Here is a 20,457-nt window from a genome sequence, read left to right on the forward strand (position 1 = left end):
GCTCTTGTGGAGGATTAAGGTTGGCTGCAAACTCTTTTACTCTCCCTCCACCAAGAGGTTGGGAGTCTGTGCCCTTCCCTTTGAATATAGAAAGGCTTTGCAACTGCTTTGGTCAAAAAATTATGGCAAAAGAAATGCTGTATAAATTTCCAGCCCAAGCCTTAAACTTGTAGTTCCCACTTTCTGTCTTTTGGAACACTCGTTCTTGGAGACCTGAACCACCATATAAGAAATCTGACTATCTGCTGAAGAGATCTTGTAGAGAGATCCTGACACTATGTGGACAGGGAGAGAGGCCCAGCTGAGCCCACCTTTCCAACCATCCATGCCAAGGCATCAGGAATGAGAGTTAAGTCACCTTAAAACCTATAGATGAGACCATTTACCAGCTGAATACCACCTGGTAAGGTTTAATAAAATGATTGTTGTTTAAGCCAGTAAATTTTCAGGTAGTTTGATATGCAGAAGTAGATAACCAGCACAGTATTTCATAATCTGAGATTATGTGCTGCAAGTTTGCTGAACTCTCTTGTTAGTTCTAATAGTTTGTTGATTCTGATTTTTTTGGGGGGTGAGGGAGGACAGGGTCTCACTCCCATTTCCCAAGGCTGGAGTGCGGTAATGTGATCTTGGCTCACTGCAGCCTCGAATCTCGAACTCCCAGGCTCAGGTGATTCTCCCACCTCAGCATCCCAAGTACCTGGAACTACAGGTGTGCACCACCACGCCTGACTAATTTTTTTTTTTTTTTTTTTAGAGACGGAGTTTCACCATGTTGTCCAGGCTGGTCTCAAACTCCTGGGCTAAAGTGGTGCTCCCACCTCAGCATCCCAAAGTCCTGGGGTTGCAGGCATGAGCCACCATGTCTGGCCTGTCCGTTGATTCTTTTGGGGTTGTTTTAGCAGATTATTATGTCATTTATAAATAATAACAGTTTCGTCTCTACCCTTCCAATTCTTACACCTCTTCTTTGTTTTTCTTCTGTTATGGCATTGTTCAGAACCTTTACTGCTATGTAAAATATTAGGAGTGATAATGGCCATCTTTGTCTTGCTCAGGATATTCAAAGGAATAGAATGAATTTAAATTTTCGTTGGTAAATATGTTTGTGCTAAGTTTTTGTTATATGATATTTACCAACTAGAGGAAATTTCTTTTATTTCTGATTTTCTAACAGAAATTTCCCTCCATGTAAATAGAGAAGCTGAACCACACATTAGTTGAGATAATCATAAGATTTTATTTTCTTTTAGTCTATTAATACAGAAAATTTATATTGAGAGATTTTCCAATATTGAACCATCTTTGCATTCCTGGCATATTTTACTTTGAGTGATAGCTTACCTATAACTATGAGTTAACAGCTATTTCTACCCCACCAGTACTTTGAAGCCGTTACTCTGTTGTCTTTTGATGTTTGCTGATGCTGAGAAGTCTGCTGTCAATCTAATTGTAACTCATTTGTAATTAATACATCTTTTTGTCCTCATATCTTTTCAGATTTTTCTCATCCTTATTATTCTGAATTTTCATGATCATATATTTAAGTATATATTTAGTATTATTTATCCTGCCTAATATCTGAAGACTCACATCTTCAATTCTGAAAAATCTCTCCAAGTAATGCTTTATCATTTTCTCTATTAATTCTTAGAAGCACCTTTTTGGATACATATTGGTTTCTCATTTTCTCCTCCATATATCCTAACTGTTCTTATTTTTAAAAATCTTTTCCCCCAATTTGCTGTATTCTGAGTGAATTCCTCAGCTTGCTTTCAATTTGTAAATGTGTAACTTTGTTCCTTATAGCATTCATAACATCAACTAATTTCTAATACATTTAAATGGTTCTTTTTCATGTCCATCCACTGTTAAAATTCTGCTTGTTTTAATGTAATATTTCTTGCCCTTTCTAAATACAATTATTACACCCCCCTCAACTTTTTTGTTTGTTTGTTTGTTTTGTTTGTTTGTTTGTTTTTGAGATGGAGTCTCACTCTGTTGCCCAGGCTGAAGTGCCCTGGCACAATCTTAACTCGCTGCAATGTCTGCCTTCTGGGTTCAAGTGATTCTTTTGCTTCAGCCTCCTAAGTAGCTGGGACTACAGACGTGTGCCACCATGCTGGGCTAATATTTGTATTTTTAGTAGAGATGGTGTGTCACCATGTTGGCCAGGTTGGTCTTGAATTCCTGACCTCAGGTGATCCGCCCATGCTAGCCTCCCAAAGTGCTGAGATTACAAATGTGAGCCACTGCACCCAGTCCCTCATTTTTATTTTTTAATTTTTATTTAATTTTTTTTATTTGGAAAAAGTGCTTCTTACAAAAAGGCAGCTGCAAAATATAGAAATGGAAAATACCTCTGCAACAATTACTTGTCTTTTTCTTAAAGTAAAAGAATGGGTGGGTTCCAAGGTCCTTCATTTTTCTTATTGTTGATTTTATTGTTGCCTGTCTTTCTTACTACGACATTTCTTCATGTATTTGGAATTTTGGTTTTCAGTAGATTCTCAGTTTGCTTTTCCTTCTTTATTTCTCTGCTTCTATGCCCACCACTCCTTACTCTATAGTGGTTTTGCAGTTGCCTTCATCACGCTTCTTACATCTCCTTCCCAATTCTAAATGGGATTTTATAATGATGAGGAGGGCTACTGTTCTGCTGTCATATTGGATGCTATCACTGAGCTACAAGATATCATATATAGGCTGGACACAGTGGCTCACGCCTATAATCCCAGCACTTTGGGAGGCCGAGGTGGATGAATCATTTGAGGTCAGGAGTTCAAGACCAGCCTGGCTAACATGATGAAACCCCATTTCTACTAAAAATATTTTAAAATTAGCCAGGTGTGGTGGCCGGTGCCCATAATCCCAGCTACTGGGAGGCTGAGGCAGAAAAATCGCTTGAACCCGGGAGGTGGGCGTTGCAGTGAGCCGAGGTCACGCCACTGCACTGCAGCCTGGGCTACTGAGCAAGACTCCGTCTCAAAAAAAAAAAAAAAAAAAAAGATATCATATATAAATTACGAATCATGAGACTATGTCTTCATCTTTCCACCTCACTAAGCCCAGCTTCTATTCAACTAAAACCCAGAAGGCAGATGGACAGGATTTTTCTGCCTTTCTTTCACAAGTGGGAAAATCCCACCACAGCCACTGGCATTAAGTAATGAGCCAATTGCTTCTTCTGTCTTAGGCTGAGAACTTTTAGTCTCATTACCCTGTAGGAGTTGAACTCATCAGCTTCCACTATCATCTTCTATCTAGAGTCTAATAGGCCTATCCCCCTAAACTTTATTTATTTAAATATTTTGTAATTTAATTTGTCCATATTGTCATTTATCTTTTCTACTTTAAAAATTCTACCATTGCTATGTATTTACAGTAGAGGGACTGCATCAAATATGAGCTTACTGCTCTATCTTGTCAAGAAATCTGTCCCCCATTTCCTCTTTGATCTACCACTTTCCTACAAGTATTTCTATGACAGTGAAAATTTTACCAGATCTAATGGATACTTCAGCTCACATGTTATTTAACTTTTATATTCTGCATTTGGTAATCCACCTGACAACCCACTTTTTCCTTCTTGAAATCTTATTCCCTTGGTTTCTATGACATTGTGCTAAATACGTTTTTCCCTCATTTCTCTGATCATTACTAGGTCCCTTTTATGAGCTCATTTTTCTCTGCCAATACCTTAAGTTTGCCTTTCCAATGATTCTGTGGTCGGCCCTTTTGCTCCTTTTTTTGCTAACCCTAGGTGGTACTATCCACTCCTATACCTTTAACTCCTATCTATATGCTTCTAAATTTTAAATCTATACTTCTATCCCAGATATGTCTCCAGAACACTGGATGTAAATATTCAACTATTTATTGAATATCTCCATTTGAATTCCCAAAGACCTCACAACCTCGACATATCTAAACTGCATTCATAATCTTTCATCTCAAAAACATTTTCCCCTGGTATGTTCTGGATCTTGGTGAATTTCGTAGCTCTTTTTAACCATTCTTATTTTAAAAGTTATATATTGTATAATAAGTTCACACAATTGTCAAAACCAGAAACCAGAGAATTATTTTGGTGTCCCCTTTCTCATCCTCCTTATCCAAATAGATACAAGCCCTATAAATTCTGTTTCCATATTATCTCTTGATACGTCCTCTTTTTCCACATCTTTATTGCCTTTGTCATATTCCAGTGTTCCATTATTTGTCACCTAGTCTGCTGCAACACCTTTTTGGTTGATGTCTCTGTTCCCCATTTTGCTTCCTACTTAACAATTGCTATGTTTCTCCTAGAGTGAGTTTAATATGCAAAGTTGATCATGCCACTCTCTTGGCTAAATTCCTTTATTGGCTTCTATGATCTTCAAAATGCATTCCAAACTCCTTAGCAGAGCCACTTTTCAACCCTCTTTCCTCATTTCTCACACTCTTTGTGATACATCCAGTGCTCCAACCAAACCTAAATACCCAGGCACTTCATGCTGTTCTTTCTTCCTAGGTCTATTTTCCTTCTTTCTGTATCTTGCTAAGTACTATATACCATTATGAATTCAGTCAGACACCCACAAGGATGGCTAAGATAAAAAAGATAATAACAAGTGTTGGTGAGAATATGGAAAATTAGAGTATTTATACACTGCTACTGGGAATGTAAAATGGTGCAGCCACTGTGGAAAATAGTTGACATTCCTCAAAATGTTAAACATAGAATTATTATGTGACCCAGCAATTCTACTCCTAGGCATATACCTAAAATAACTGGAAACAGGTATTTAAAAATAAAAACCAGGACTGGGCGCAGTGGCCCATGCCTGTAATCCCAATACTTGGGAAGGACAAGGCAGGCTGATCATCTGAGGTCAGGAGTTTGAGACCACCCTGACCAACATGGTGAAATGCAGTGTCTACTAAAAATACAAAAGTTAGCTGGGCATGGTGTCGCATGCCTGTAATCCCAGCTACTCAGGAGGCTGAGGCAAGAGAATCGCTTGAAGCCGGGAGGCAGAGGTTGCAGTGAGCTGAGATCGCGCCACTGCACTTGAGTCTGGGTGACAGAGCAAGACTGTATCTCAAAAAATAAATAAATACATAAATGAGTAGTAAATAAATAAAATAAAAACCTGTGCATACATGTTCATAGCAGCAATATTCATAATAGTGGAAACTCAAATGTCCATCAACTGATGAATGAATAAATAAAATGTGGTATGCTTCTGCAATGAAATAGTATTTGGCAACAAAAAGAGTAAAGTACAGGTACATGCAACGACTTGGATGCCTCTTGATTCTGCTAAGAAAAATAAGCTAGTCAAAAAGGGCCACATATTGTATGATTCTATTTATAGGAAATGTCCAGAATAGGCAAATCAATAAAGAAGGAAAATAGATAAGTGGTTGCCTAGGGCAGAGGGGCAAGCATGGGAGGGTAATGGCTAAGGAGTGTAAGGTATCTTCTTGCGCTAAGGAAATGTTCTAAAATTGATTGTGATGGATGTACAACTTTGTGATATTCTAAAGCCGTCAAATTGTAGTTAGGTTGAATTGTATATTACGTGAATGATGTCTCAAAGAAGCCATTTAAAAAATTCGGTCAGCAGGCCAAGTGTGGTGGTTCATACCTGTAATCTCAGCACTTTGGGAGGCCAAGGCGGGGATATCACTTGAGCTCAGGAGTTCAAGACCAGTCTGGGCAACATGGCAAAACCCCATCTGTACAAAAAATATAAAAATTAGCTGGGTGTGGTGGTACGCACCTGTAGTCCCAGCTACTCAGAAGGCTGAGGTTGGAGAAGCACTTAAGCCTGGAAGACCAAGGCTGCGGTGAGTTGTGATCATGTCACTGCACTCCAGCCTGGGTGGCAAAGTCAGACTTTGTCTCAAAAAAAATTTTAATTAACAAATTAAATTAAATCAGTTAGGAGGTCAGACGTGGTGGCTCATGCCTATAAATCCAGCCCTTTGGGAGGCCAAGGCAGGAGGCTCCTTTGAGCCCAGGAGTTCAGAAACAGCCTGGGCAACATAGTGAGACCTTGTCTCTAAAAAAAAAAAAATAATCCCAGCATGGTGGCTCAGGTATGTAGTCCCAGCTACGAGGGAAGTTGAGGCAAGAAGGTGTCTTGAGCCCAGGAGGTTGAAGCTGCCATGAGCTGTAATCATGTGATATTGTTTGGCTGTGTCCCCACTCAAATCTCATCTTGAATTGTAGCTCCCATAATTCCCACGTGTTGTGGGAGGGACCTGGTGGGAGATAATTAAATCATGGGGGTGGTTTCCCCCATACTGTTCTTGTGGTAATGAATAAGTCTCACAAGATTTGATGGTTTTATAAGGGGAAACCCCTTTCGCTTGGTTCTCATTTCTCTCTTGTCTGCCACCATGTAAGATGTGCCTTTTGCCCTCCACCATGATTGTGAGGCCTACCCAAACATGTGGAACTGTGAGTCCATTGAATCTCTTTTTGCTTACAAATTACCCAGCTTCAGGTATGTCTTTATCGGCAGCATAAAAACAGACTAATACATCATGCCACTGCAAACAACAATAACAACAACACAAAAACCAACCAACCAGACAAAATTCATCCAGGGTAACTGTCTCCAGGATTCCTTCTGTGTCCAGAATAGGTATTTCCCTTCAGGGTCCCCAGAGCAGACATTTTGAATGGACATATTAGGCTCTTTAAAAAGTGTATTGGAATTATCTTTTTATTTGCCTACTCTTCCACTCAATTCTTAATTCCTTAAGGGCAGAAAACATGTCTTATTTTTGTAGCTGGCACATAGAAGGCACTCAAATAATTACTGAATGAACAGTGGTTATAAATCTTCAGAACAATCGAACCCAGTGTAATCTTCAAAATAAAAATGTGAAGGAAAAAGTAGCATAGAATTTTTCAAAGCACAAAAATATGTTCATTCCAAAAGCATTAGGCAAAGATAACCATCTCATTTTCTAAGTATTACATCTTACTGAAATAACATATATGTATTATACACATGTTCCCCAGAATTAGTCTTTAAAAAATGAGTGCTTTAAAAAGGTTAAAGCACTTAGCACAGTGTCTACCACGTAGTAAATGCTTGATATGGCTTGGCTCTGTGTCCCCACCTAAGTCTCATGACAAATTGTAGTTCTCAATGTTGGCAGAGGGGCCTGGTGGGAGGTGACTGGATCGTGGGAGTGGACTTCATAGCTGTTCTCATGACAGTGAGTTATCATGAGACCTGGTTGTTTAAAAGTGTGTAGCATTTCCCCCTTCGCTCTCTCTTCCTCCTGCTCCAGCCATGTAAGATGTGCCTGCTTCCCCTTTGCCTTCCTACCATGATTGTAAGTTTCCTGAGGCCCCCCCAGCCACGCTTCCTGTGGAACTGTGAAATGATTAAACCTCTTTTCTTTATAAATTACCCAGTCTCAGCTAGTTCTTTATAGCAATGTAAGAATGGACTAATATAGTGCTCAATAAATGTTAGCTAATATTAAAAGACGAAACAAATGCTAATTAGAATTGTCTCAGTAAACTTCTGGCATAATTCAGATATAGGGAATGAAGTAGAATCATGGATGAGTTAGCTATAAAGCCAAAAAAAAAAAAACTCTCAAATATACTGTACTAGAATAGTCCTATACTAGTATCATAGCTGTGAATAGCCACAGCAAAGGGTGTGATCTAGAAAAGAATAACGATAAAGAACCAGTCTAACTTAGGCACTTATGGTAACAATAAACAAAAAAAGTGACCCTGCACATTTTTGAAACAAATATCATTATATAATAGTCAAAGTTGTGATTTATTTAAAACCAAGTCCATCTTTGCTTGGGAAATATACTGGTAATTCACTAAAATGATTAAAATTGACACATGGCTTCCAGGCATTCAGTTATGTTACACTATCTAATTCAGCCTTGATAATATCAGATGTTTTTGCCTACCAGTAACAGAAAACCCACGTCAAAACAGATTATTAACAAAAACAAGACATAATCAGACAGCCTGAAGTAGGGAAACTCTGGAGTTGGCTAATTCAGCAGTTCATTGACCCATTAAGGACCTGAGATTATTGTCTTTGTGCTCAGCATATCATGGATGCCCTTTTCACGTTTTCAAAACGGCTACAGTAATCCAGGCATCACATTCTCATACTCCAACATCCAGAGCAAGGAAAAAAAAAAAACTCTCTCTCTTTCTCTCTGAATCTTTTTGAAAGTTTCTAACTTAGTTTAGAAACTTTTTCTAGTTTAGAAACTTTTCTTAGTTTAGAAACTTTTTCTAGAAGCATCTCCAACAGACTTCCCTCCTGCCTCATTTGCCATAATTGAGTCATAGGCCTTTCAAGAATAATCTTGAAAATCAAGAAGAGGATTTCCCTGCTTGATTTGGACTAATCAAGATAGACCTCCTTTGGCTGGAGCTTGAGTTCAGTTCTCTGAAGCACATGGCTAGGAAGAATATGGTGTATACCTAAACCAATCTGGGGTAATGTTGGCAAGGCTGAAGGTGGTAAATAGCTGTTGGTTAGGCAGCCAACAGTGTCTGCTACACAGCCACAAAAATTGGCTGTAAACTTCTGACTAGATCACAGTATTTCAGACTATTAGGAAGTTGTTTTTTAAGAGAAAGCATTTTTGAACCTGTATAGATTTGCAATTTATATTGTCCTAGCTCCATACCCCTGCATCATTAAATTTTTTTTTATTGTTAAGTTTCCATTTATTTATATTTTTTGTTTTACTTGGTATAGTCAATTTTTCATTTTAGTCATTCTAATAGATGCGCAGTGGCTCATTGTGATCTTTTTTTTCCTTTATTTTGTTACATAGGTAAATGTGTGTCATGGGGGTTTGTTATAAAGATTATTTCATAACCCAGGTATTAAGCCTAGTATCCATTAGGTATTTTTCCTGATTCTCACCCTTCTCTCACCTTCCATCCTCCGATAGGCCCCAGTGTGTGTTGTTCCCCTCTATGTCATAAAAAAATTTTAGGCAATTGTTTCACGTAGAATATTTCAAAACCCTGGTCAGTCCCCAGACTGATTTCTGATTTTGCAAGAAATCAGAAATTAGCTGGATGCTGCTAAAGAAAAAATAAGAGTTGTCAATAAACATTCATACCAGATCACCTACAGCAGTCCTGTTTATCAAGTGAATCAGAAGTTTTGTCCAGACCCACAGAAATGAAATGGAGGGTTGTTTTTTCTTTTGGGGGGGATTTTTTGTACAGTGGTATGTCTTTAAGCTAAATAATAGAACCACTTATTGATTGGTTATTAATTGTAATTCTAAAACTTAACTGTTATGTAGTAGGTCATTGAATTGGATATTTCCTGGCCTTAGGTTAGTAGGTGTTTGCTTGATAATTTAGACCAGGGGTCCCCAACCCCTAGGCCATGGACTGGTACTGGCCTGTGGCCTATTAGGAAATAGGCTGCACAGCAGGAGGTGAGTGAAGCTGAGCTTCTCCTCCTGTCAGATCAGTGGTGGCATTACATTCTCATATGAGCATGAATCCTATTGTGAACCGCACATGTGAGAGATCTAGCTTGTGTACTCCTTATGAGAATGTAATGCTTGAATCATCCCGAAACCATCCCCTGCTCCCCCGGGGCCACGGGAATAATTGTCTTCCACAAAACCAGTCCCTGCTGCCAAAAAGGTTGGGGGCCACTGATTTAGCCTATACCTCAGAGCTTGTTAGGTGATAATCACCCAAGTCCTGCTTATTGCCCTTGTAAATCAGCTTAAGGCAATGCTTATCAATAGGAAAATGTCAAACAATATTAGGGTCACCATGTCTTCCCTGGTGATGTAATTAATTTTAGAGATGCAGTAAGGCCTTTTATGTAGCATTATCCAGAGTTCATTCAGATGTGTTCCAGTCCTTTAAACTGAGGGCTAAAATCAAAGAGGGCAGAGACAGAGTAACTAATATTCCTTGAACTCTGCCAGGGGCTTTTCCTGCGTCTTCTCCTTAATTTACTTCCTATAATAGCTCTGTACAACTCAGTAACCCATGTTATAAATGGAAAACCTGAAGACCAGAAAGGTTAAGCAACTTGCCTAAATTTATACCATTAGTAAATGGTGGAGCCAGTCATTCTGACTCTAAAATCCTTGGAGCCCTCTAAATCATAATGCAATCATAAATAGATCTGTGGTATCCGTACATTTATTTGAAAGTGTGTGGAATATTCAAACACAAGACAGTTATCTGTTGCTGAATGATATTTTATTAGCTTGATAATCTGGGCCTGCCCTTAGCATTAAGCTTCAGCACTAGTCACAAGACTTTCATTCACTGGCGGGGAAACTTTCTTGTTTTAAAAAATGCAATTCAAGAAAGGGCATCTATTTCTTGGGGGCTGCGGTGACAGCAGGCTTCTCTTCACGGGTGATGGGAATGGTGCGCTCAGGGCCAGAGACCTGTTTCCTTGGTCCATTCACAGTGAGGACCCCATCAGACGACAGGGATGAAGTAATGGTGAGAGGGTCCACATCAGCTGGGACCCGGTATTTCCTGTGGAACTCCCTGGAGATGAAACCGTGTTCATCCTAACCCAAAAGAATGAGGAAAGAGGCAGAGAGATAAGCATATGAACTACTATCACCTGCCCAGAACTCAGGCATCCTGATTTCCCCTTAGGTGAGACCAAATGCCATGACAACATAGGAAAAATAAACAGTGCTTTGTTTCAGGGTTGCGGCTAAGATGAAGTTACCTAGGTAGTCACTCCTACCAGTGAGAATCTGAGAAGTCTGAAACAGTGCAACACTTATTTTTCAAACCCTGAGGCATAGATATATTTAGCGGTATTTCCCAAAGGTTTAGATAATGTCGACTGGGCCTACAGAATTTGGAATCTCATTTAGAATCTGTGTCCCTGAGGAAGCCCTGAAATTGTCCTGACTCTTCAGGAATGTCCCAGAAGGTTCCAGAACAATAGGACTGCTGCTGGGGGGGGGGGGGGGGGGGGGGGGGGGGGGAGGGAAATGACTCCATCCAAGGAGACTATGACCCAAACCTAAATCATATGAGCAAAATTGAAACAGCCTGAGGACATTACTAAGGATAAACTGTACTGGTTGACGCACAGGTCCTGAGCTATCACTGAGCTATCGTTAATTGGTGAGAAGGAATTTTAAAGCCCTCTTACAAAGTCATGAGAAGCTGTTCCATTCGTCAGAATTCCCCCAAAGAGCAGATGACCTTAACCCGTATGCCTGCTGACTCTCAAGCATGTAGCCAAACAGGCTCTCATTAGCTGATTTCCGCATGGGCTATAGGGGATTAAAGACTGAGCACAGCTCTGAAATTTAGACAAACCAAGTAGTTCAGCATTAAGATGGACTAAAGAAGAGACATGGATTCTTGCACAGCTAAAAGAGAATTCCCAACTCAAGTGCCTTTAGGGTACCTGTAGTTAATGTAATTATGCAAAGCAACTAGGTGTCTGACAGCCCTATACCTAAATCAGTGGTCCTCAACCTTGACTGTAGATTAGAATTACCTTAAAAAATGTTGATGCCTGGGTCCCACCCCTAAAAATTCTGATTTAATTGGTCTGGAGTATGCCTGAGCATTAGGTTTTTTGAAAGTTCCCCTGGTGATTCTAATGTGGCCAAGATTCAGAACCTCTGGCTTACATGGGGCATCAACGTCCCATCATCCCATCTAAGGCGATCCAATCAAACAAAGACCACATCTCTGGCTGTAACAACAGTAACAACAGCAATAGGTCTATCCCTAACTTAGTCTTCTAGACATTGATTTGTAACCCCTGATCTAGACTGTTATAGCTTGGGACTGGAATGTAGCCAGCCTCCAAAGCTGATAGCACTATCTAGACTATTACAGTATACACTGAATGAATGAGCAGAAAACAAAAACAAAAACCAAGCTACATACCTGGCGCTCTTCATGTTTGCCATGCACCTCAATCACATCTCCCAACACCTTAACTTTGAGTTCCTCTGGGGAGAAGTGCTTCACATCCAGGTTGACAGAGAACCTGTCCTTCTCCAGGCGCATCTAGAAATAGCAAGGTAAGGGAATGGGACAGGAGAAAGATAGCAAAAGTACTGATTATACTGGTGCTGTCTTATTCTGTGGAGTTGCTTTCTGTCCAGGTAATTCATCCTTCTCTTTTCTGCTTTAAAATATCCCCTTTTTAAATAAACATGGCTCTCTGCTTCAGGGAGCCACCACAGTGATACCTAAGGCTCATGGTGATCAGACCCAAACTTTATTTACAGGGACAGAGAAGACAGATCACCCAGGGGACCAGTCGCAAGGATGGGTGCAGGCCTGGCATCTGCTGCCTCTCTGGCTCCAATGCCTGGCTTTGTGGTTTGTATGTGAGACAAAGGCCTCTTCTTCTGGCTCAGGTCTCTTTGCCAGTTTTCCACCCACCCAATCTGGAATGTTCTGCTGGTCCTGCTTGTCCTTCCAAAGCCCTTGCCCACTCAGCTCCTGTTTACTCACACTCGAATATTTTTAAACCAGAGTGTTATCTGTGACAGCTTCTGTCAACCTTATATGTTCACCCTGTTCTGTCACCCTCTTAGGACAAGTCGGGGTCCCTATAGTTTCCTCATAAGGCTTGGATGGACCCAGGCCAATGCCCTGTCACAGCCCTAAGAAACCCAGAAAGTCACAGAAGAGGGAATAAAAAGGCAGAAAATACCCATGAGGGTGAACAGCTCAGGATGAGGCAGGGCTCTCTCCTGGCTCTGACACCTGAGATGGTAAAATTGGTCAAGAGTCCATGGTGTTAGAAGAGATGAGCAAAGGAGTTTGAAGGCAGCTCTTTCCCTGCAGATTGTTATGAACCAAACCAGAAAGGGCTACCCTGCAGAGAAGTTAGGGGACGGAGGATGAACTTGACAGTGCATGAAAAAATATAATAAATGGGATACAGAGGACCATCAAGTAGAAACAGGTGACGGGGGAGGGAGGCACCAGCAACCTCCTCATTTTTCTTCACATTTGGATACACATGTGCCTAAAATGGTTTAGGCAGGAAAGGAGAGGAAAATGGATGGAGAAGTTTACAGGAGGTTCCAATAAGGACTCTCCCATCCTAGCAGTGGGGAGACTCACCTCTGAGAGTCCAGTGTCAAACCAGCTGGGTGCCCGCAGGAAGGAGGGTGGCCGAAGGTAGAAGGGGCTCAGGGAAGTAGACGTCGGGAAAAGATCAGACTCCAACAGGTGCTCTCCGAAGAACTGGTCAAAGAGGCGGCTGGGGGAGTGGAAAGGAAAGAAGGGGCGGCGGATCCAGGGGTGGTGGATGGCGATGTCCATGGTGGCTAGGTGAGTGTGGGGGGTCAGCTGGCTGGTCAGCTCCTTCAGCTGCAGCTACAGCCAGCCCCTTATATATGCAGTCTTGTGAAGCTTCTGGAATGGTGATGTCAGGGGTTTTATTATCCTAGCTCACCGCCGGTTCATGGAGACTTGTGATCGGGGATTTGGCAGTGTGACACATACCCAGTACTCACTGAGCTAAGAAAAGAGAAACACAAACACATCTGAGCCAGCCAGTGACTTGTCATGGTCTTGTTTCTAGCTTTCTGTACACACCCAATGGCACCCACCCCCACCCCAGTTCTCTGAAGCTGGTACAGGAATCCCAAGCAGGCACGCGGGCGGGTGGGGGGGCAGGCGGTGGAGTGTGCCCCTCCTCCTCCTCCTCCTCCCCAGTCCTGAATGCCAGGGGAATCAGGCCAGCAACTATCTTGGGCCTGGGCAGGGACTGGAATCTTCCTAGGCTGGGCCCCAGGGACATTAACTCTTTGTGAGTCCTTGGAAGAGAGCAGTGATGGTCAACATGTCAGTACCAGCCATCTGCCTCCTGCCCTGGGTTGACCTGGGTTTAGGAGAGGACTCCGACATCTGGGCAGAAAGACCCCACTCCCTGAAAAAAGAGCAGAAAGATTTCTTGCATCTTTCATCCTATGTGGCTCTCAGAACATTAAATCCAGGAGTGCTTTAGGAATTGGGTGCACAGTGCCGGCCACCAAGGAGGAGAAAATGAGGTGTGGAAACGTGCAAACCGTTTGTGAGGGTCTCAGCGAGGCCTCTTCATGCCCCAGGCACCACCAGCTCCCCCTTCCCAGCTCGTTCCCAACCAGGACCCTCAGCTGTCCTCTCAGGCCCCCTGCAACAGCTGAAGAGTGTGCGGGGGAGGGGACTAGGGGTCCGGGCGGCGCTGGTCACACCCTCGTTGCTCTCACTCAGGGCCCCCACTCCCCGCCCCTCCCCCCCCAGAGGCTCGGCACTATTTTGGGTGGTGTCGACCCCGCCCCCACCTCCTATCGAGCCCTGGCTCTCCGGGCAGCTGGAGGGGTCGCGCTGCGCCTGTTGGGGCTGCACCTCGGACCAGGGCTCCCACTGCATCTGCAGCCATGTCGGGCCGCTCAGTGCCACATGCCCACCCAGCCACCGCTGAGTACGAATTTGCCAACCCGAGCCGCCTGGGTGAGCAGCGCTTCGGAGAAGGTATGGCACAGACGCCACCCCCTTGCCTCCCACCCCCACCCCCTGAAATTCTGGGCTGACCTCCCAACGTTACTGGCCTCCACCCCACTCTGGGCTTAACTGATCTCCTGGGACCAGCCACCCCCCACCCCAGACTCCCCCTCATCCCCTCCAAGCAGAGCTCTTTCCCGTTCCTGCTGACCTCAAGACACACTTGGTGCCTGCAGTGCTGATACCTGGCCTTTGCTCGCCTGGGTGTGCCTCCTTGTCCCCCGTCTATCTACCCAGGCCATTTGGTGCCTCCTTCTTCCCCCGCTTCTCCTCCTCCTCACTTTCCTTTCCGTTCTCCGTTCTCTTTCCCCTCTTCCCAGCTGCCTTCTCCTCCTAGCTACTGTGTGGCCTCCCTCCCGTTCCCTACTCCTCCTGACTCCCCTCTTGCTCTTCCCAATCCCTCTTCTCCAGATTTCCCATTTCGCCCCTGTGCCAGCCTCATCCTCCCTCATCCTGCCTCTTGCCTTCTCTCTGCCCCTTAGGCCTCCTGCCAGAAGAGATCCTGACCCCCACACTCTACCATGGCTACTATGTCCGGCCTCGGGCCGCCCCAGCTGGGGAGGGCAGCAGGGCAGGGGCCTCCGAGCTTAGGCTCAGTGAGGGCAAGTTCCAGGCATTTCTGGATGTGAGCCACTTTACCCCAGACGAGGTGACTGTGAGGACTGTGGATAACCTGCTGGAGGTGTCTGCCCGGCACCCCCAGCGCCTGGACCGCCACGGCTTCGTGTCCCGAGAGTTCTGCCGCACCTATGTTCTGCCTGCTGATGTCGACCCCTGGCGGGTCCGAGCTGCTCTCTCCCATGATGGCATCTTAAACCTGGAAGCGCCTCGGGGTGGCCGACATTTGGACACAGAGGTCAATGAGGTCTACATCTCCCTGCTCCCTGCGCCTCCTGATCCAGAGGAAGAGGAGGAGGCAGCCATAGTTGAGCCCTGATTGCCACAGACCCAGCACCCAGCAAATCCCTCTCTACCTCCCATGGTGATATGGGCAGCTGCCCACCACTCCAGAGGTAGCAGCATCCTTGGGGGAAAGGAAAGGTGCATGGTCCACAATGTATGGTTTGGTCCCATGGGACGTGTCATAGCCTTGGTTTAGTTTTGGGTGGAGCCGAATAAACCCAAATCTCAGGGCCTTGTTTGTGCTGCTCCCTATTCTGTGGCCGGGAATCTGGGATGGGGAGGGAGGGAGGAGGTCATAGCCAGCTAGACAAAAAGTTCCTCAGTTTGATGTGCCCAACGTCATAGGACCCTGAGCTCGCACTTGGATACTGAGATCAAACCCGGAAGCTGACTCTGGCTCCAGATCAAATTCCTAGCCATAATTTTCTCACAGTGCAACAAAAGAGAGAGTGATCCTGGGAGGGAAAAGGGATATGCCATCCAAACAGCCCAGAGGGCACTGTCTGAGCTGGTGATTAGAGACACAAAAACAAGGGTCTCCAGACTGTCTGGCCTTTTTTGGGTAGGGGCTGGGAAAATGGTTTTTGGCTGATGAGAGTTGCCTAAAGCCCTGGAGTAAATACTTTGTTTTCATGTACTAAGGTCCATCCACTGAAATGGTCACTGATTTTGAGAGCCTGAGTATGCATACACAGGGGCATAGACACAAAGCCTCTCCAATTATCACGGAGCCCCATTACCTTCCCGTCCTCTGGGGGTATGGTGTATTCAGGAAAGCCTGAGGGTCTGTCCCCTCAGTTATTCTCTACAGTCAAGAGAACGTCCAGCTATGTGATTTGGGGGAGGTGTCCAAAACGACCTTCCTGCCTCCAAATACTTATTTTATTAGGCTGTGGTAGATACCTACAATTCTTCCATTAAAGTAGTTGTTTCTTGGCTGGGTGCAGCAGCTCACATCTGTAATCCCAGTACTTTGGGAGGCCGAGGCAGAAGGATCACTTGAGCCCAAGAGTAAGAGACCAGTCTGGGCAACAGAGCGAAACCTTTGTCTTTACAAAAAAATAAAAATTAGCCAGCCATGGTGGTGCATGCCTGTAGTCCCAGCTACTTGGGAGGCTGAAGTGGGAGGATGAGCTAGGGAGGTTGAAGCTGCAGTGCGCTGAGATTGCACCACTGCACTCCAGCCTGGGTGACACAGTGAGACCCTGCCTCAAAAACATTAAATTGTATTAAATTAAGTGGTTGTTTCTTAACTTTTGGGAGTTATAGACCCTTCTGAAAATCTGACAAAAGCTATAGCTGCTCTTACCAGAAAAATACTTATGCTCCCAAATTTGGCAATACAATTTCAATTGGTTCCCACAACTCTTCAGACCCATTCATACATCCGTCTTAGGGATCTGTGGACCTCCAGGATAACAGAACTCACTTGAGGAATTCAACTTCTGGTTGAAAGATTGCTGTCTATTGAAAATGAAAGCATGCCCCAGAGAAATAACATTTGATATATTTAATTGTTCATTCATTCATTCAATAAATATTTATCAAACCTCATGTAGTACACCATGGGGGATATATATTGTAAATATAAAAACTATTAGCTTTTATTGTCAACTTTCTGGAATCTAGTTGAGAAGAAAAATAATAAGAAAAGGATTCCACTTAGACTTCAACCGGAATAACTTCACATTGATATGTTTTGTAACTGAGCTTTATTTAAGTAATGGGGTTTCTCAGCTATAAAAAATTTGAAAACTTCTGATTTAGTCCAAATCCCCGCTCCATTCAAATTCTTTTAAGGTTATTAATCAACTTATTCTGGGACATTCTGAATGACAGACAACTTAGAACTTCCCACGGTAGCCTGTTCCATGTTCTTTCTTTTCTTTTTTAGACAGGGTCTCATTCTGTTGCTCAGGCTAGAGTGCAGTGGCATGATCATGGCTCACTGCAGCCTCAACCTCCCTTGCTCAAGCAATCCTCCTGCCTCAGCCTCCTGAGTAGCTGGGACTATAGATGTGTGCCACCACGCCTGGCTAATTTTTTACTTTTTCCAGAGACGAGATCTCGCTTTGTTGTCCAGGCTGGTCTTGAACTCCTGGACTCAAGCAGTCCTCTAGCCTTGGCCTGCCACAGTGCTGGGATTACAGGTATGAGCCACTGTACCTGGCCCTCCATTTTCTTTTTGGTCTTAACTGACTTAACCGTTATAAATTCCTTTGATTTTGTTGAATCAAAATCTGCATTTCAGTAACTTCTCTGAAAAACAAATGCAATGGTTTTTTCACTTGAAAATCCTTCTGATATTTAAAGATAACCATCCTGTCTTCCTGAGGCTTCCCTTTCCCAGCTAAACATGCCTAGGGCTTTTTTTTTTTTTTTTTTTTTTGAGGCATGGTCTCTGTCACCCAGGCTGAAAGTGCAGTGGTGTCATCTCCCCTCACTGCAACCTCCTCCTCCCTGGCTCAAGCAATCCTCTCACCACAACACCGGGCTAATTTTTTGTATTGTTTTGTAGAGACTGGGTTTCGCCATGTTGCCCAGGCTAGTCTTGAACTTCTGGCCTCAAGCAATCTGCCCACCTCGGCCTCCCAACATGTTGGGGTTACAGGCGTGAACCACCACACCTGGCCGTGCCTTGTTCTTTCAACCATATCATATAGCACTTTCCACATCACATATTACCCATTAACTTTATTTTGAACATACTGCCTTTTGATAACGTAACTTGAATTTCAACATCTAGGCCTAAAATTGTTATTCCAGTCATGGATTGACTGGAACAGACTTCAGTGGAATAATCAATATCCTTGTTTATCACTTCAGGCTTCTATTAATGCTGCTTTAGGCATATCAGGTTTTCTGGCTACCACAATGGTCTATTGCTCTATGGATTTCTTTGGAGTTCCCTTAGGTGATTTCTTCTCCTTCTCCTTCTCCTTCTCCTTCTCCTCCTTCTCCTCCTTCTCCTCCTTCTCCTCCTTCTCCTCCTTCTCCTCCTTCTCCTCCTTCTCCTCCTTCTTCTCCTTCTTCTTTTTTATAGAGACAGTTTCACTCTGTTGCCCAGGCTGGAGTTCAGTGGCGTGATCACAGCTCACTGCACCCTCAACCTCTCTTGTTCAATCCTCCCACCTCGCCTTCTGAGTAGCTGGGACTACAAGCACACATCACCACACCTGGCTAATTTTTCAGTTTTTATACTTTGTAGAGATGATGGGTTGTTGCTATATTGCCCAGGCTGATTGAACTCTTGGGCTCAAGTGATCCTCTTGCCTCAGTCTCCCAAAGCAGTGGGATTACAGGCATGAGCCAAGCCACTGTGTAAACCCAGCTGCTTAGGTGCTTTTTAAAACATTACAGAAGGGGTGGCTAAAAAGGAATCAGATTATGGGGGGCTTTGAGTGCCAGGCTAAGCAGTATGAACTGTATCCTGTAGGTGATAGGAAATCATTAATGGCTTTTGAACTGGGAGGAGAAGGAGTGGGTAATAGGATGAAAAGGATACAGTTAATGGTAGAGTAGAATACAGAATGGATTGCACGGAAGAAGCATGGCCATGAAATAGTGCAATGATTAGGGCACAAGAAAAGAAAGTAAAATGTGGGAACCAGGCGTGGTGGGAGGGTCACTTGAGGCCAGAACTTCAGGACCAGCAGGGGCAACATAGCAAGACCCTATCTTGGCCAGGTGTGGTGCCTCACACCTGTAATCCCAGCACTTTGGGAGGCTGATGTGGGAGGATTGCTTGAGGCCAGGAGTTCGAGACCAGCCTGGTCCATATAACAAGACCCCATCTCACATTAGTTAACAACAACAACAACAAAAAAGACCCTGTCTCTAAAAAGATTTTTTTTTCTTTTAATTAGCTAGGCACAGTGGTGTGAACCTGTAGTCCCAGCTACTCGAGAAGCTGAGGGGCAAGAATCTCTTGAGCCTAGGAGTTTGAGGTTGCAGTGAGCTAGCCACTCAACTCCAGCCTGGGTGACAGATTGAGACCCTCTTTAAAAATTAAAGAAAGAAAGAAAATAATATGCTTTGTAATAACAACCACAATAATACCTAACTCTTACTGAGCATGTCCCATATGCCAGGCCCTGCACTAGAGCTTTATTTTTCACCACAATCCTGTAAGATTGTCACTCTTACCCATGTTTCATAAGAGGAGTTCAAAGTCCAGGGTATTCTCTGTGGAGTGCAGAGCTGAGTGGTGGGCCCTGAACATCCACTTAAAGGATACACAAATAACCAGGCATCCGAGGAAAACACTAAAAATGGGGTGAGAGGACTGAAGACAAGAATGATGGGTTTCAACGGATTCTCCTAAAGCCCATATTTTCTAACTGGTGAGTGTGGGGTGAGTCAAACTTTGGGTTACTGGAAGGAGAAGCAGAGTTGAGGGGTAAGTGGAGAATCAGTAGCTCTGAACTGTGGATAGGGAAGTGAGTGGTTAAGAAGTGCTGAGGCCATCCCGATCATAGAATCATCTGATTTTATACCAGAAAGGGGATTAGATTCAGTTTTTTTTTATTTCACAGCCCTGGAAACTTAGACCCTATAAAGGTTAAGTGATTTGCCCACGTAGATTTCAAAGATCTAGGGAGACTATATGAGGAACTCATTTTCCCAAACTTAAGTTTCCAAGAGACTCCAGTATCCCAACCCAGATTCTGGACAAAGATAATAAGAAACTGGTACTGCCGGACGCGGTGGCTCAAGCCTGTAATCCCAGCACTTTGGGAGGCCGAGACAGTGGATCACGAGGTCAGGAGATCGAGACCATCCTGGCTAACACGGTGAAACCCTGTCTCTACTAAACAGTACTAGCCGGGCGAGGTGGCGGGCGCCTGTAGTCCCAGCTACTGGGGAGGCTGAGGCAGGAGAATGGCGTAAACCTGGGAGGCGGAGCTTGCAGTGAGCTGAGATCTGGCCACTGCACTCCAGCCTGGGCGACAGAGCGACACTCCGTCTCAAAAAAAAAAAAAAAAAAAAAAAAAAAAGAGAAAAGAAACTGGTACTAA

General features: G+C 43.7%; 2 protein-coding genes across 5 annotated transcripts in view; one reads left to right on the top strand and one right to left on the bottom strand.

Moving 5' to 3' along the window:
* The window catches only part of HSPB2 (heat shock protein family B (small) member 2), a 33,725-nt gene extending 18,054 nt beyond the window's left edge, over nt 1–15,671 (top strand). For 2 of the 4 annotated variants that reach the window (XM_023208218.3, XM_023208219.1), the window contains exons 3-5: nt 12,265–12,362; nt 14,346–14,506; nt 15,019–15,671. In XM_023208218.3, the coding sequence (XP_023063986.1) occupies nt 12,265–12,362; nt 14,346–14,506; nt 15,019–15,473 (714 nt within the window). In that variant the 3' untranslated portion in view covers nt 15,474–15,671. The remainder of the gene's footprint in view (nt 1–12,264; nt 12,363–14,345; nt 14,507–15,018) is intronic. The other 2 variants (XM_023208220.3, XM_023208221.1) reach the window with 1 other exon arrangement.
* On the bottom strand, nt 11,769–13,312 carry CRYAB (crystallin alpha B). The gene is given in 3 exon segments (XM_023208222.3): nt 11,769–11,897; nt 11,900–12,040; nt 13,112–13,312. Coding segments are annotated over 3 exon segments (471 nt in total).
* Nucleotides 15,672–20,457: the final 4,786 nt, after the last annotated feature.

The sequence above is a fragment of the Piliocolobus tephrosceles genome, chromosome 13 (genome assembly GCF_002776525.5).
Source record: "Piliocolobus tephrosceles isolate RC106 chromosome 13, ASM277652v3, whole genome shotgun sequence".
Classification (NCBI taxonomy): domain Eukaryota; kingdom Metazoa; phylum Chordata; class Mammalia; order Primates; family Cercopithecidae; genus Piliocolobus; species Piliocolobus tephrosceles.